The sequence below is a fragment of the Nipponia nippon genome, unplaced genomic scaffold, assembly GCF_047370975.1.
Source record: "Nipponia nippon isolate SJK-2023a ecotype South Korea unplaced genomic scaffold, ASM4737097v1 scaffold_5, whole genome shotgun sequence".
NCBI classification, from domain to species: Eukaryota; Metazoa; Chordata; class Aves; order Pelecaniformes; family Threskiornithidae; genus Nipponia; species Nipponia nippon.
Window position 1 is genome coordinate 57626037 of NW_028262369.1, and position 12542 is coordinate 57638578.

Consider the following 12542-nt stretch of genomic DNA (forward strand, 5'->3'; position numbering starts at 1 on the left):
ACCTGGGGGGCAAAGCCCACATCATGGCGTGTCTGCACAAGTGGGAAGATTTCAAGGTCTCACGATTTAAAGGTTTCAAGGCAGAGACCCCTGGCAGCACCCCCAGCCCCATGCCAGCTGTGGTTCCATGAGTCCTGTGTTCATGCAGTGTTCACTATGAACACATTGGGGGGAGCTCCAAACCATGCAGAGAGCAAAGCCACATGTTGCAGATGAGAAACCCCTCCAGGAGCAGCAGCTCAGCCGCTAATGTCAGGAATGAGCAAAGCATTGGCTACCTCTACTCACAGCAGCATGTCGCTTATGTTTCCAAATGCATTGCTCAAGTTACTATCATTTAGTGGCTTTTAAGAAAAGATCCTGCTCCCTTCCCACTCGGAGCCAAGCATGGGCAGGCTGTGCTGGTGCTGGTTGCTCACCCTGCACCTGCCACAGCAGGTCCTCATCCTGGGGACACCCGCACAGGCACTTCAGCATCACCCAGCACTCATGCTGGAGATGCTGCCGCCCCCCCAGTTCCCTAAGGACAAGCCAGTCCTAGCACTGCTGGGAAGCAGCTTTTCCCAAACCCCAGGCCAGCAGACCGGGGCCCTCCAGGGCACTTGGATTTTCAGGAAACCATCACCTTGCACTGGGAAAGTCTGGACAAGAGGGTATACTCCTTGGTGGCAGGGATGCATGAGTCATCCTCCTGCCACTGCCCTTGAAACCAAGCCAAAAAGGCTTTTACCCAAAGCAGCCAGCAATAGGATACCAGATCTGGAGCTCCAGGATTAACCCCTTCCTGAGAGATGCTGGCTGGTTGCCCTTGCATGCGGACCCTCTTTCTCCTCCTCTGGTTGACCCTGGGTTTCCCCACCGCATGTGCCCACCTGGCTGGTGGACATGACGCCAATGCTCCCATGGCAAGGCTGGGGGGGCACACGCCGTGAGACCCTGGTGATGGGCTGCTGCCAGACCAAAGGGGCTGGAAACACATTTCCCCTAAGCTGGGGAATTACTCTTCTGCGTGTCTCGTTGCAAAGCCTGCCCAAACAGGCCAGAGTTTGGGGTTCAGCAAAGGGAAGAAGCAACCAAAAAAACAAGGTGGAAAATTCAAAAAGTGCTCCATTTTGCCATTTTCAGAGTAAAGCGTTTCGTTTTTGCACTCTTGAGTGCTTGCTTCATTTAGGAAGTCACCAACTGTCCACAGCTCCTGCAAAGGGCTCCCCATCAATTGGTGTGCCGAGTCTCGATGGGCTTTCCCCAAAATGGGGGGAACCTGCCCACTGGAAGATCCCATATTCTCTTCTTGACAGAAAGCAGCCCCTTCGGGACACTCAAAGGAGGGACCTTCTGTGTTTAAAAGAGCTTTTCTTCTTCGTGTTTTCCCAGCAGGCAGTCAGAGAGGCGCTAGCACCTAGCTTGCCTGCCAGCCTGATGAAAAGTGGATGTATTTCTGCATCGCTGTGCTGGGACAGGGCAGGAAGATGAAGAATGTCCCTGTCACTGCCCCAGGTATCACTGCCCCAGGGCTGGAAGGAAAGGGTCCACCGTGGGGACACGAACGCTGTCCCCCAGCCTGGCATGCATCTCCGGCATCCCTGCAGCCTCTGTGCAGGGAAGGACAGCCAGCAGGCACCGCATGGGATCCCAGCCACATCTTTGCACTGCTAATTCACCTCCCCAATTAGGAGGGCGAAGAAGCAGAGCTTCTGTCCGTTCACCAAGGCCGAGAGGAAACACTGCCATTAGCGCTGCCGGCAGCTGCCTGAACCGTGCCCGCTTCCCGCGGGGCCGGACCAGGGCACTGCAGGCAGCCCTGCGGCAGCTGGGGGGGTAGCTGGGGACATTTGTTCCCCCTCCCCAGGCTCTGCCCCGTGGGAGGGACACCATGCATGCAGGGGTGGCTGCAGCACCCCAGCCTTGCTGTGCAGGCATGCCAACCAGGTGGGTGGGAGGCAGCTCCAGCCCCAAAATAAGCCCATGCTCTCCTGGGGCCATTGAAAACAGAAGGAAAAGGAGCTGGGGGTTATATTTATACCCGCTAACCTGGGCTGGAGCCTCCTTCCACAGGCCCATGGACCCTGGGCTCAGGCAGCACAGGAGCTGAGCATCGCTCGACCCACCCCAGCAGTGTCTGGCAGCAGTTTCGGCACCCAGATGGGCCTGCCCTGAACTTCATAACAGAGCTACGCCTCCTTGGCCATCATTTAAAATGAGCTCAGACAGGGGTTTCCCTCTCGCATCCTCCCAGAGGCCGCTATGGAAATGCTCCTAGAAAGCACGGAATAAATCGCAGAGATTTTGGGTGCCTTCTTCACCTCCCACGGGGCTCTCCATCCCCAGGCTGCTTGCTTATAGTGGGAGCTGGTCTGCACTAGGTGCTGCTATCCATGCCCTCCACCCTCCAGGACCCCTGTGCACCTCCCAGCTCCCCTCAGACCTCAGCACACAGCAGTGTCCAGTGCATCTCCCACCAGGACCAGCCAGTTCCTTGCTATGGCATCCCTTGGGATGCGCAGACACTCTCCTCTCACAAGGATGAAGAGTGAGCGTGCACCGTCCATGGCTGCAGGCTGGGAAAGCCTGGGTCCCCTGCACCACACCGCATGGCTGCAGCACCCAGCTTCACCCCCTGCCCCCAGCACTGTGGGAGCCCCTGGGGCATCATGGCCTGGAGCTGCCCCATCTGTCCCGGGCTTGCCGTGCTGCAAGCTGGGGGAGGATGCCCTGAGCTGCGGTGCTCTGTGCCATTCCCAGGGGGGCCATGCAGCATCTGCACCGGGGTAGGGATGCTCTGCAGTGCGGCGGCCGCTGGAGGAGGCTGCACAGGGCTGGGCTGCTGCAGGGAGAGGGCATGGGCCCCCCCGCTCCCCAGGATGGGTCAGCAAGGCCTCACCCACACCCCGGGGGGACTCACCAGGAGGAGCTGGGCAATAAATGCTGCCCACTGCTCTGGGGGTGATACGCAAATAAACCTACGCCTCTCGACCCAGCTCCATGCTATTGGTAGTGATGGCGCCAGTGGCAAGGGGGGAGCAACCCCAGCGCAGGGCACCCTGTGCTTCTTCGGGGCATGTGCTGATGAACCAGCCCAATTTTGGAGGAAGGACACAAAGGTCCCGGCTGGGGAAATGGGCTCCCAGGAGATGATATGCCCGACTGTGGGGGATGCTTGGAAGCATGTGCTCCAGAAACAAGGCCTGGCCCCCCTTTCTACCCCCAGCAGTGATGCTGGGGCTGCATCTGCCCCAGCTGGGTGCACTGATGAGCTGCTTGGTGGGTGCTTGGTGACCGGCACACCCAGAGCTGGGGCTCAGAAATGACCGCTAGACCGACAGCAGTGGGACCCCTTGGGATGCTTGCACCCAAAAGCCACCGCCCGAAAGCCAGCGGCCAGGGCTTGCCTGTGCAGCATCCCTGCCATCACCCGTCCTCATGCACGCTTCTCCCTGCAGCGGCGGGCGGGGGGGTTGGCAAGCTGTCTCCCTGGGGGACCCCCGCTTGTGGGCCAGGGCCACGGGGACAGCGCTTTGGGGCTCGTTTCGGCAGAGGCCAGCCCTTGCCGAGCCAGGCAGCATCCCGGGCTGGGAGTCAGGGACGGAAAACTCTCAGCAGCCTCGCAGAGACGCACAGCCGGGGAGGTGGGAGGGCACGGGGGGGCGGCCCTCGGGATGGGGACGGGGGGACCCACAGCTCTGCGGAGCCACCCTGGGTTTGGAGGGTGCTCGCCTCCTGCTCCCGGGCTGGTTCCCGGAGTGATGCCGCACCGGGAGCCGCCTCCTCGTCGCAGGGGCTGCGTCCCCCTCCCCGCCACCACCCCCCACCCGGGTCCCTGCGCGGGGGACCCGCTCCCGCGCCCCACGGGTGGATCCGGCCGGAGCAGGGCGAGGGCAGCGTGCGCCGGCCGGTGCCGGGCAGCCCCTGCGGCACCGATGGCTCCGTCCCGGGCCCCCTCCGAGCCCGCCCCCGCCCAGAAAACAACGCCCCGAGCGAAGGCAAAGCCCTACCTGCCCCCGGACGGACAGACGGACGGTCGGACGGAGCGACGGGCTGTGCAGAGCGGGGAGGGGTCGGGCAGGGGCAGGCAGGGCTGGGCAGGAGGAGAGGAGCGGCGGAGTTGGGGGCCGGGAGGGCGCGGCGGGGCTCGCTCCGAGGGAGGCGGCAGCCGGAGCCGAGCGTGTGCGCCCTGCCCGGCCCCGCAGCCCTGCCCGGCCCCCTCGGCTCTGCCCGGCCCGCCCGCCGCCCCCTGCCTGCTCCACCCGCGCCCTGCCCCTGCCCAAGCTCCTGCTCCTGCCCCTACCCCTGCCTGGCCCCTGCCGCTACCCCAGCTCCAGCCCCTGCCCCGACCCTTACCTTACCTTACCTTACCTTGCCCTACCCCAGCCCCTGTCCCTGCCCCAGACCCCTCCCCAGACCCCGCCCCTGCCCCAGCTCCTGCCAGGTCCCAGCTCCTGCCCATGCCTCAGTTCTTGCCCCAGCCCCTGCCCCTGCCCTAGGCCTAGCTCCTGCCCTGCCCCTGCTCCTGCCCCTGCCCCAACTCCTGCCTTGCCCCTGCTCCTGCCCATGCTCCTCCCCTGCCTCTGTCCAGTCCTAGCCCGTGTTCCTGCCTTGACCCTGCCCCTGCTCCTACCCCTACCCACACCCCTGCCCCAGCCCCTGACCTTTCCCTTTCCCTGCCCTTCTCTGCCACAGCCGCTGCCCATTTCCCAGCCCCAGTTCCTGCCCTGCCCCAGCCTCTGGTCCTGCCCTGCCCTTGCCCCTGCCCCTGCTCAAGCCCATGCCAGTGTCCCAGACCCTGGTCAAGACCCTGTCCCTTCCCCAGCGCCAGCACCAGACCTTGACACTGGCCCTGCCCCAGCCCCTGGCTCTGATTCTGGCTCTAAACCTGCCCTGCCCCAGCCCCTGCCACAGCTCCTGCCCTTGCCCCTACCTGGTCCCTGCTCCTGCCCCAGTCCCTGCCTTGCCCTCCCCCTGCTACAGCCCCTGCTCCTCTTCCTGCCCCTAAACTTGCTCTGCCCCTGCCCTGCCCTGCTCCAGCCCCTGCCCAAGCCCTTGCCCCACTTTCTGCCCCTGCCCCAGCCCCATCCTTCATGCCGAAACCAAGTCCCAGCCCCAGCCCCGAGCCCCAACAGCCGGGCACCAGGAGATGCCAGCCCTCGGGCCTGGGGGGGTTGCCCCCACTGCGTGAGCCAACCGATGGGAGGCTGGGGTGCTCTGTGCTGCCAGCACCCTACCCTCTGCACAAATGCATCTGACAGCCCGGCCCTTGCACCCCTGGGTGCTATCCCAGGCTGGGGGCAGTCTGGCCAGTGCCCGGGGCTGGTAGCGGAAGCATGACTTTGCCAGGGGACGCACATTGGGGTGGGTGGGTGGGGTCCCAGGTGACACTGCTCAGGGTGACACTGCTCAGGGTCATTAAGGCCCACCAGCGGCCCCAGGGTGCACAGCATCACCCTGGACCCACACCCTGGGGTGCTCCTGCGCCCAGGTCCTGCTGCACATAGGGAAGAGACACAACCCTGCCACTGTCCTGGCAATCAGGGGATGGAGAGACAGGTGCCACCAAGGGCTGTGCTCCTGCCCGGGGGAGGTACACGGTGGGCACAGGGACCCTGCGGACACATCTGCTGTGGTCTTGCCATCCTCCCCAGGAGCAGCGACTGCCTGGGAGGAGACAGGAGCCGGCTCCTTCTGCAGCACCAAAGCTGTCCTGCTGTCCTGGATTCCTCTGCAGGAAGGGAACTGCTTCAGGGAGCAAATGTGCTGTCATTAAAGAAAGGACCTGGGATGTTCCCCACCTGAATAACACACCCTGGCTCTACCCATTTGGTTGAGAAAAGGAGGAGAAAACCCCAAATGAAATAAATGCTGGTCCAGCCGCTACCGCGGTGGTTTGGCGGTGAGCATCTTTGCAGGGTGTTGGGGGGCTCAGTGGAATGGGAGGCCTCTGGGTGGGAAGACCCCAGGCTGAGGTGTGGCTGCCTGGACCGCTCACAGCCCTGGCCGGGGGGGGGGGCGATGATTCCCGGATATCTGGGATCCCGCTGCCGCACTTCCAGGCGGGAACATATAAATATTTCAGTGGAGTAGCCGAGCCCTGTCAGGTTGCATTTGCTTCTGGCAGGGTGAGTGCTGGGAGAGGGGGAGGAAAGGAGGGAGAGAAGATGCTCTCAGAAGATCCGTCATCTCCCGGGAGACGGGATGCTCTTGCCTCCGGGACCGGTGCAGGGCGGTGGTTCGGCCCCTGTTGTCCTGATGGCCGGGTCTCACCCCATAAGCAGATCTCGGGGGCTGCTGCCAGGCTGTGCCGAGGGGAAGACGGGATTCGGCAATTTTGCTCTGAGCGCAGCGGGCAGCGGCACAACCCAGACTGTAACAAATCCCCTCCCCCCCCGTAAAAAATGGGGGCCAGAAATAAATCCAAGCAGCTCTGGGCAGCGAGGCGTTAAATCGCTGGGGGGAGCCAAGGCGGTGGGCAGCGCCTCCCCGGGGATGCTGCCGAGCCGGCCCGGCGGGATGCAGGGCGAGGGGCCCCGCAGCCCAGAGGCGACGGTAGATGGGCGGGGAGCTGACCCCGGCGGGCAGGAGCCGGAGAAGGGCTCCCCCCGGCGGGGGCTGCGCGGGCAGGATGCCCAGGCGAGACTTTCGGGGGGACAAATTCCCCCCGTCTCACAACCACCGGCTGCCAACGGGGCTCTGGCACGGGGGCGGCCGGGCTCCTCCTCCTTCTCCTCCTCTTCCTCTGCCTCCTCCTCCTCTTCCTCCTGCCCGCTGCACTGTGGGGCTAGTAGTCCCCCCGCCGCCGGGCACATGGGGCACGACTACATTTCCCGAGGGCCCCCCACACTCTCCTCCTCCTCCTCCTCCTCCTCCTCCTCCTTTTGGGGTTGCTGCGGCTCCGGCTCCGGCGGCGGCGGGGCCGCGGGGAGCCCCGGGACCCCCGCCCTGCGCCCGACCGCGTGCTGCCCGCCGCCCCCATGCCCGCCCCCCCCAGGTACGGCCCGGGCTGCGGGGCTACGGGGTGCTGGGGTACCCCCGGTGCTAGGGTGGCTGGGGTACCTGGGGTACCGGGGATGTGGGGTGTCCCCGGGGTGCTGAGGTGCCCGGGCTACCTGGGATGCCGGGGATGTGGGTGCGCCCCGAGTGCCCTGTCTCAGGATGAGCTGGTGCCGCGCACCCCCCAAAACCCTCCTCTACCACGTGCACCCCGAACTACCCCCCAGCACCTGAAGGAGCCACCCATCCCTTGGGTGCTGGGGGGGGAGGCAGATAGGTGCCCGCACGGTGGGTGAGGGTGTATTTTGGGGAGCTTCCCCCCCTGTTTTGAGGAAGGTGCCCCAGGGAGTCGCAAACCCCCATCCCCTGCCCACTCGGCGACTCCCCACAAAATGCATTGTGCTTCTGTGGCATCACTTCTGTGCTACCGACATGTGGCTGCAGGGAGAGTATCCCCCCGGGGCTGTCCCCTCCAGACCGTGGTGGCCGTGGCTCCCCAGGGAGCTGTGCCTGAGCTCAGCCGCCCGAATTGCTTGTGGCCACTACACGTTGACAACTACGTAGTGTGACAGCGATCTCTTGTCAAGGTCACACCACAATAACCCGGCCATAACCAGGTTCACACAGTGATAACAGCCTGTGCTCTGCTCCTTCTCTGTGCCTGGCTTGCACCGGGGCAGAGAGATGACAGCACTGAGCTGGGAGCATCCCCTGGGGCTTGTGCCTGCTCACCTCGAGTGGTGGCAGCTCCATGCATGGTCTGGAGAGGTGGAGCTGGGTCTGGCCAGATGGGTTTGGGGCTGGGGTCCCTGCATGTGTGGGGACACACATGCCAGGAGTTAGGAGCCAGTGCTCCCGGGGACGGTGACACTGGGACAGCAGCACCGAATTGTATCCCAGGTTTAATGTGGATGGTTTCCTTTGGGCCAGGGATGAGCAGTTGTAGCCATCCTAGATGGACACAAAAGGAAACAGGGAGCATCTGCTTCCCAAATGGGTTTAGAGCAGAGGGTGGAAAACAGCCGTCGGGGTCCCAGAGCACGTGGCGGGGGGCTGCCCCACAGAGAGCGGCTGCTGGAGGTGACGATCGCTCACATCTGCAGCCCGGCTCGGGGACGAGCCGGAGATGGGGCATAGTCCAGGCAGTCACGGCTTGCAGGAGGCCCAGGTGGGCACGGCACAGCGCAGTGCTGGGGTGGGCGTTTGGGGGGTGTTTAACCCCCACTCATTGCCCCTTGCCCTTCCTAGCACAGCGAGGGGGCTGCGCCTGCCACCGGCTCTGGGCGATAGCTGGCTGGCAGTAAGTGAACACCAAATCCCTGTCCCGCCCCCAGGGATCTATTTAAGAGGTAGGGGCTGTTGGCCCAGCTGTGAGCTCTGAGATGTGCATGTTTTGGTGATGCTCAGGCACCAGTGCTGAAATCCCATGGGAATGCTGGTGAGTCCTCGCTGGGGTGAATGGGCAGCCCACTGCCCACTGCTGCTTTTGGCTTCAACTATGACTGGCTCTCCCCTGCTGGCACCGGCGCTGGCTTGTTTCCCTATTAGCCGCCTGCGTTATCTCACCTCTGAAGAGCCCCCCAGTCTGGCCACACAGGATGGCAGAGGGGGGGCACAGACTGGGACCATGGACTTACTTTTTAATGACTGTGATTAGTCATTCTGCAATTAGCAGGGTAATCGGGTTTCTAGACCTTGCTCCCACGGCATGGATTGGCACACGTGGATTTTTATGGCTTGAAAAGTGCTGTCAGTGACTTGTCATGGGAGTGGGGAGCACTGGGAGGACACCCGGGCCAGGCCTTCTCCCTTCCCTGCCTTCATCCCGTGACTGCTAATTGGGCCTCCACAGCGCTGCCAGCTTTTCTGTGGCCAAACCTTAGGATTTGAGCATTTAATCCCCCTCTGGACCGTGAACCTCATGGCATTTTGCATTCTCCCCAGGCTGGGGGATGCCGCCCGAGCATCAAGTCCTGCCAGGGGAGAGCCAAGGGGCAGGCACTTGCCGGTGGCTCGGCTAAAGTCCCACCGACTGCCCAGCTAATGTATAACACAGGTGGCCTCGTGCCCAGTGTGCACATTAACTTGCTTTCACAACCAGTGCGGTCCCTGTGGCTGCTGCCGTCTCCTTCCAGAGCATCCCCGGCACAGGGTGTCTGCATCCCTCTGCTTCTGGGTCTGCATCCCTCTGCCTCTGGGTCTGCAGCAGAGCAACTTGGCTCAGAGGGAAGTGTTGCTTCGGGGAGGGGGTAAAACCCCACTGACTCTTAAAAGGGAGAAAAAGGAGGTGATGGGAGCCAAGGATGCCCCGCTGCAGAGCCGGGCACTTCATGCATCCAGGCTCTTTTATACGGGATTTACAAATGCTGCCTGAAATGGCCCCCCCCACTTTTGCACAGCAAGACATGCAGCTGCTTTTATTCTTGCAAGAACATCTCCTGGGGAGAAGGTAGTGGTATTTATTTGCCTTGCGATTATGGAGGAATTTGAGCCCGTGCCAAATGCTGCTTTCTCCCCAGAAACTGCAGCGACGTAGCTTTCAATGTCTCAGAGAGCGCTTGCGGCCAGAGAGGTGCTGCCTGGCCCAGCAAAGCCCATCTAGCTGACAGTCCCCAGGATAACGCTGCCGTCCTGCTGCAGAGCCGGTGGAGCCATGCCCAAGAAGAATGATGACACCAAAAAGCCAGCATCGGAGACGGTGCTGGACCAGCACTGGAAACTACAAGTCTTCTACCTCTGCTTCTATGGCTTCATGACACAGATCCGGCCCGGGGAGAGCTTCATCACCCCCTATCTCCTGGGGCCCAACAAGAACTTCACACAGGCAGAGGTGAGCCACGGGTCCCCCTTGGTGTCCCCCTTTCTGGACATGATCACCACCCTGGGGCTGGCTAGAGCATCCTCCTGTGGTCCTGGGGTGTGGAGGGGTGCAGGCGTGCCACATCCCAGGCAAGGCAGCGTGTGGTGACACATAGCAGTGCTTTTTGGGGGGGAGAAGGTGGTGTGGTATGGGTCCAGCTGGCAGCATGTCCCTGTCTCACTAGGCTGCGAGGTCACCCTGTCCCCTAAGTCCCAGGCTCAACTTTCCCCAGCATAAGACCTCGCGCCCAGGCTGGCAACAGATTTTGGGGGGTGATACCTGACCTGTGCCTGCCTGGGCAGCCAGTGGGATGCCAGGAGGGTGCTGGGCTGGGAGAAGCCCTGACCCATCCCACCAGGGAGACTCTCCCATGCTGGTGCGGTGCACAGTGGGGGGCACAGGGCTGGGCACTGCCAGGCTGCTGGTAACGATGGGGTTAGACGAGGGGCCACATGTCGTTGTCCCCCAATGAAGAGATGCTGGCCCTGGTCCCAGCAGGCTGCTGCGTCCGTGGGAACGCTGTGTTCCCGGCACAGGAGGGGGCCGGGGGCTCAGCCAAGGCCCCGGCTGAGCGCACCATGGGCCACATTCCTTCCCGAGGAGGTGCTGTGATGAGGGTCAGTGGCTGCTGCCCACCCAAACCGTGCTCCTCCAGACTGGGGATGTCCCCCAGGGACGTCCCCCATGCTTAGCCCCTCCTTGCATGCATGGCAGGTGACCAACGTGATCATGCCGGTGCTGACCTACTCCTACATGGCTGTGCTGGTGCCCATCTTCCTGCTGACGGACTACCTGCGCTACAAGCCTGTGCTGGTGCTGCAGAGCCTGAGCCATGTCTCCATCTGGCTGCTGCTGGTGTTCGGCACCTCTGTCCTGGCCATGCAGCTGATGGAGTTCTTCTACGGTGTCACCATGGCTGCCCGCATCGCCTACTCCTCCTACATCTTCTCCCTTGTTGCCCCATCCCGCTACCAGCGTATGGCCAGCTATTCCCGCTCCGCTGTCCTCCTGGGCGTCTTCACCAGCTCGGTGCTGGGCCAGCTCTGCGTCACCTTGGGCGACGTCTCCTTCCTCACCCTCAATTACGTCTCGTTGGGCTTTGTCAGCTTCGGCCTCGTCCTCACCCTCTTCCTTGAGCGGCCCCGGCGCAGCCTCTTCTTCAACCGGCCCAAGGAGGCTGGTGACGGGGTTGTGCCCGCTGAGCTGGACAAGATAGCCGGGGGGGATGGTGGTGGGGGGACAGGGGGCTGGCGGGAGGCGGTGCTGTGCCGTATGCTGCGAGAGGTGGGAGCGTTGGCTGGGCAACCCCAGCTCCGGCTCTGGTCCTTGTGGTGGGTCTTCAACTCAGCTGGTTACTACTTGATGCTGTACTATGTGCAGATCCTCTGGAATGAGATCTACCCCGCCACAGACAACTACCGGGTATACAACGGAGGGGTGGACGCCGCCTCCACACTGCTGGGTATGCTCGCCTGGGCTGGGGACGCCGGGTATGCAGGGGGACACCCCCGTCCCACTACATCCCCTGGGAATGGCTATGGAAACCGGGGATATGGGAGGACCCCCCATCCCACTACGTCCCCTGGGAATGGCAATTCTTACATTTTTGGGGATGCAGCGGGTAGTTTGGCAGTGGTAATGAGCATCACTAGAGATGAGCATCACTAGGTTGGGAGATGCAAGGTAGGTCCCATGCTGTTGAGGTCTTTACAACGTCCTTCATCCCCTCCCCAGGGGCTGGTGCCTCCTTTGCCGCCGGGTACGTGAAGATCCGCTGGACGCTGTGGTCGGAGCTGGTGATTGGAGTGGTGACGGCTTTCCAGGCAGGGCTGCTCCTGCTCATGACCACCACCAGCAACATCTGGCTGTGCTACACTGCCTACGTCCTCTTCCGTGGCTCCTACCAGTTCCTGGTGCCTGTCGCCATGTGCGTGCTACCCCTGGGGACCTGCTCCCACCCCAGCAACCGGGCTGGCACCAGGGGCTCACCGGTTACCCCTCTGTCACAGTTTCCAGATCGCTACCTCCCTCTCCAAAGAGCTCTGCGCACTGGTCTTTGGGGTTAACACCTTCTTCGCCACTGTGTTGAAGACCATCATCACCATCATCGTGGCTGACAAGAGGGGCTTGGGCTTGTCTGTGCATCCCCAGGTAGGGATGTAGGGCACCTAGCATGGAGGTGGTCCCCTAATGATGTGGGATGAAGTGGGGCGGGGCGCTGCAAGCATCACTTTCTCCCCACCTCTCTTGCAGTTTTACGTGTATTTCGGCTACTTCACGCTGCTGGCGGTGGTCTACCTGCTGGCAGCCGTCAGTGTGGGCATCCGGCACATCCGCTGCAAGCAGCCAGGGGAGCTGGCCTTGGCCAAGGAGCCGTGCCAGCTCCCCACCGAGGTGCCGGCACAGGAGAAGAGCGCGGAGGCAGGCGCCGTGCAAGCCTGAGCACCAGCACCGTGACCACTGCAGCCGGGTCTTGGCTCCGTAAGTCAGAGTCAACATCACCATGTGCTTTGTCTCCCATTCTGCTGGTGGTCTGGCCCGTTGAGGACATACTCCTTGGGACCCGTTTTCTGCTCCATAGGGGCAGGGCTGTGCCCCCCCGAGCCACAAACACAACCAGAGCAGGGGCAGGACGCCCACCAGGTACTACACAGGGGTACGGATGGAGTCCGGGGGGGTCTCCCAGCCACCAGCTGCCCAT

General features: G+C 62.7%; 2 protein-coding genes across 2 annotated transcripts in view; one reads left to right on the forward strand and one right to left on the reverse strand.

Annotated features, from left to right (window-relative positions):
• The window catches only part of PCBP3 (poly(rC) binding protein 3), a 63144-nt gene extending 59117 nt beyond the window's left edge, over positions 1-4027 (reverse strand). Inside the window, exon 1 of the mRNA XM_087731478.1 lies at positions 3993-4027. The gene's annotated coding sequence lies outside the window, so the exon portion shown is untranslated. The remainder of the gene's footprint in view (positions 1-3992) is intronic.
• Positions 4028-6894: 2867 nt separating this feature from the next.
• Positions 6895-12409, forward strand: SLC19A1 (solute carrier family 19 member 1). The gene is made up of 6 exons (XM_087732454.1): positions 6895-6979; positions 9501-9811; positions 10556-11303; positions 11576-11768; positions 11851-11992; positions 12095-12409. Exons 2-6 carry the CDS (start codon positions 9635-9637, stop codon positions 12281-12283), a joined length of 1449 nt encoding a protein of 482 aa, XP_087588580.1. The 5' UTR covers positions 6895-6979; positions 9501-9634; the 3' UTR covers positions 12284-12409.
• Positions 12410-12542: the final 133 nt, after the last annotated feature.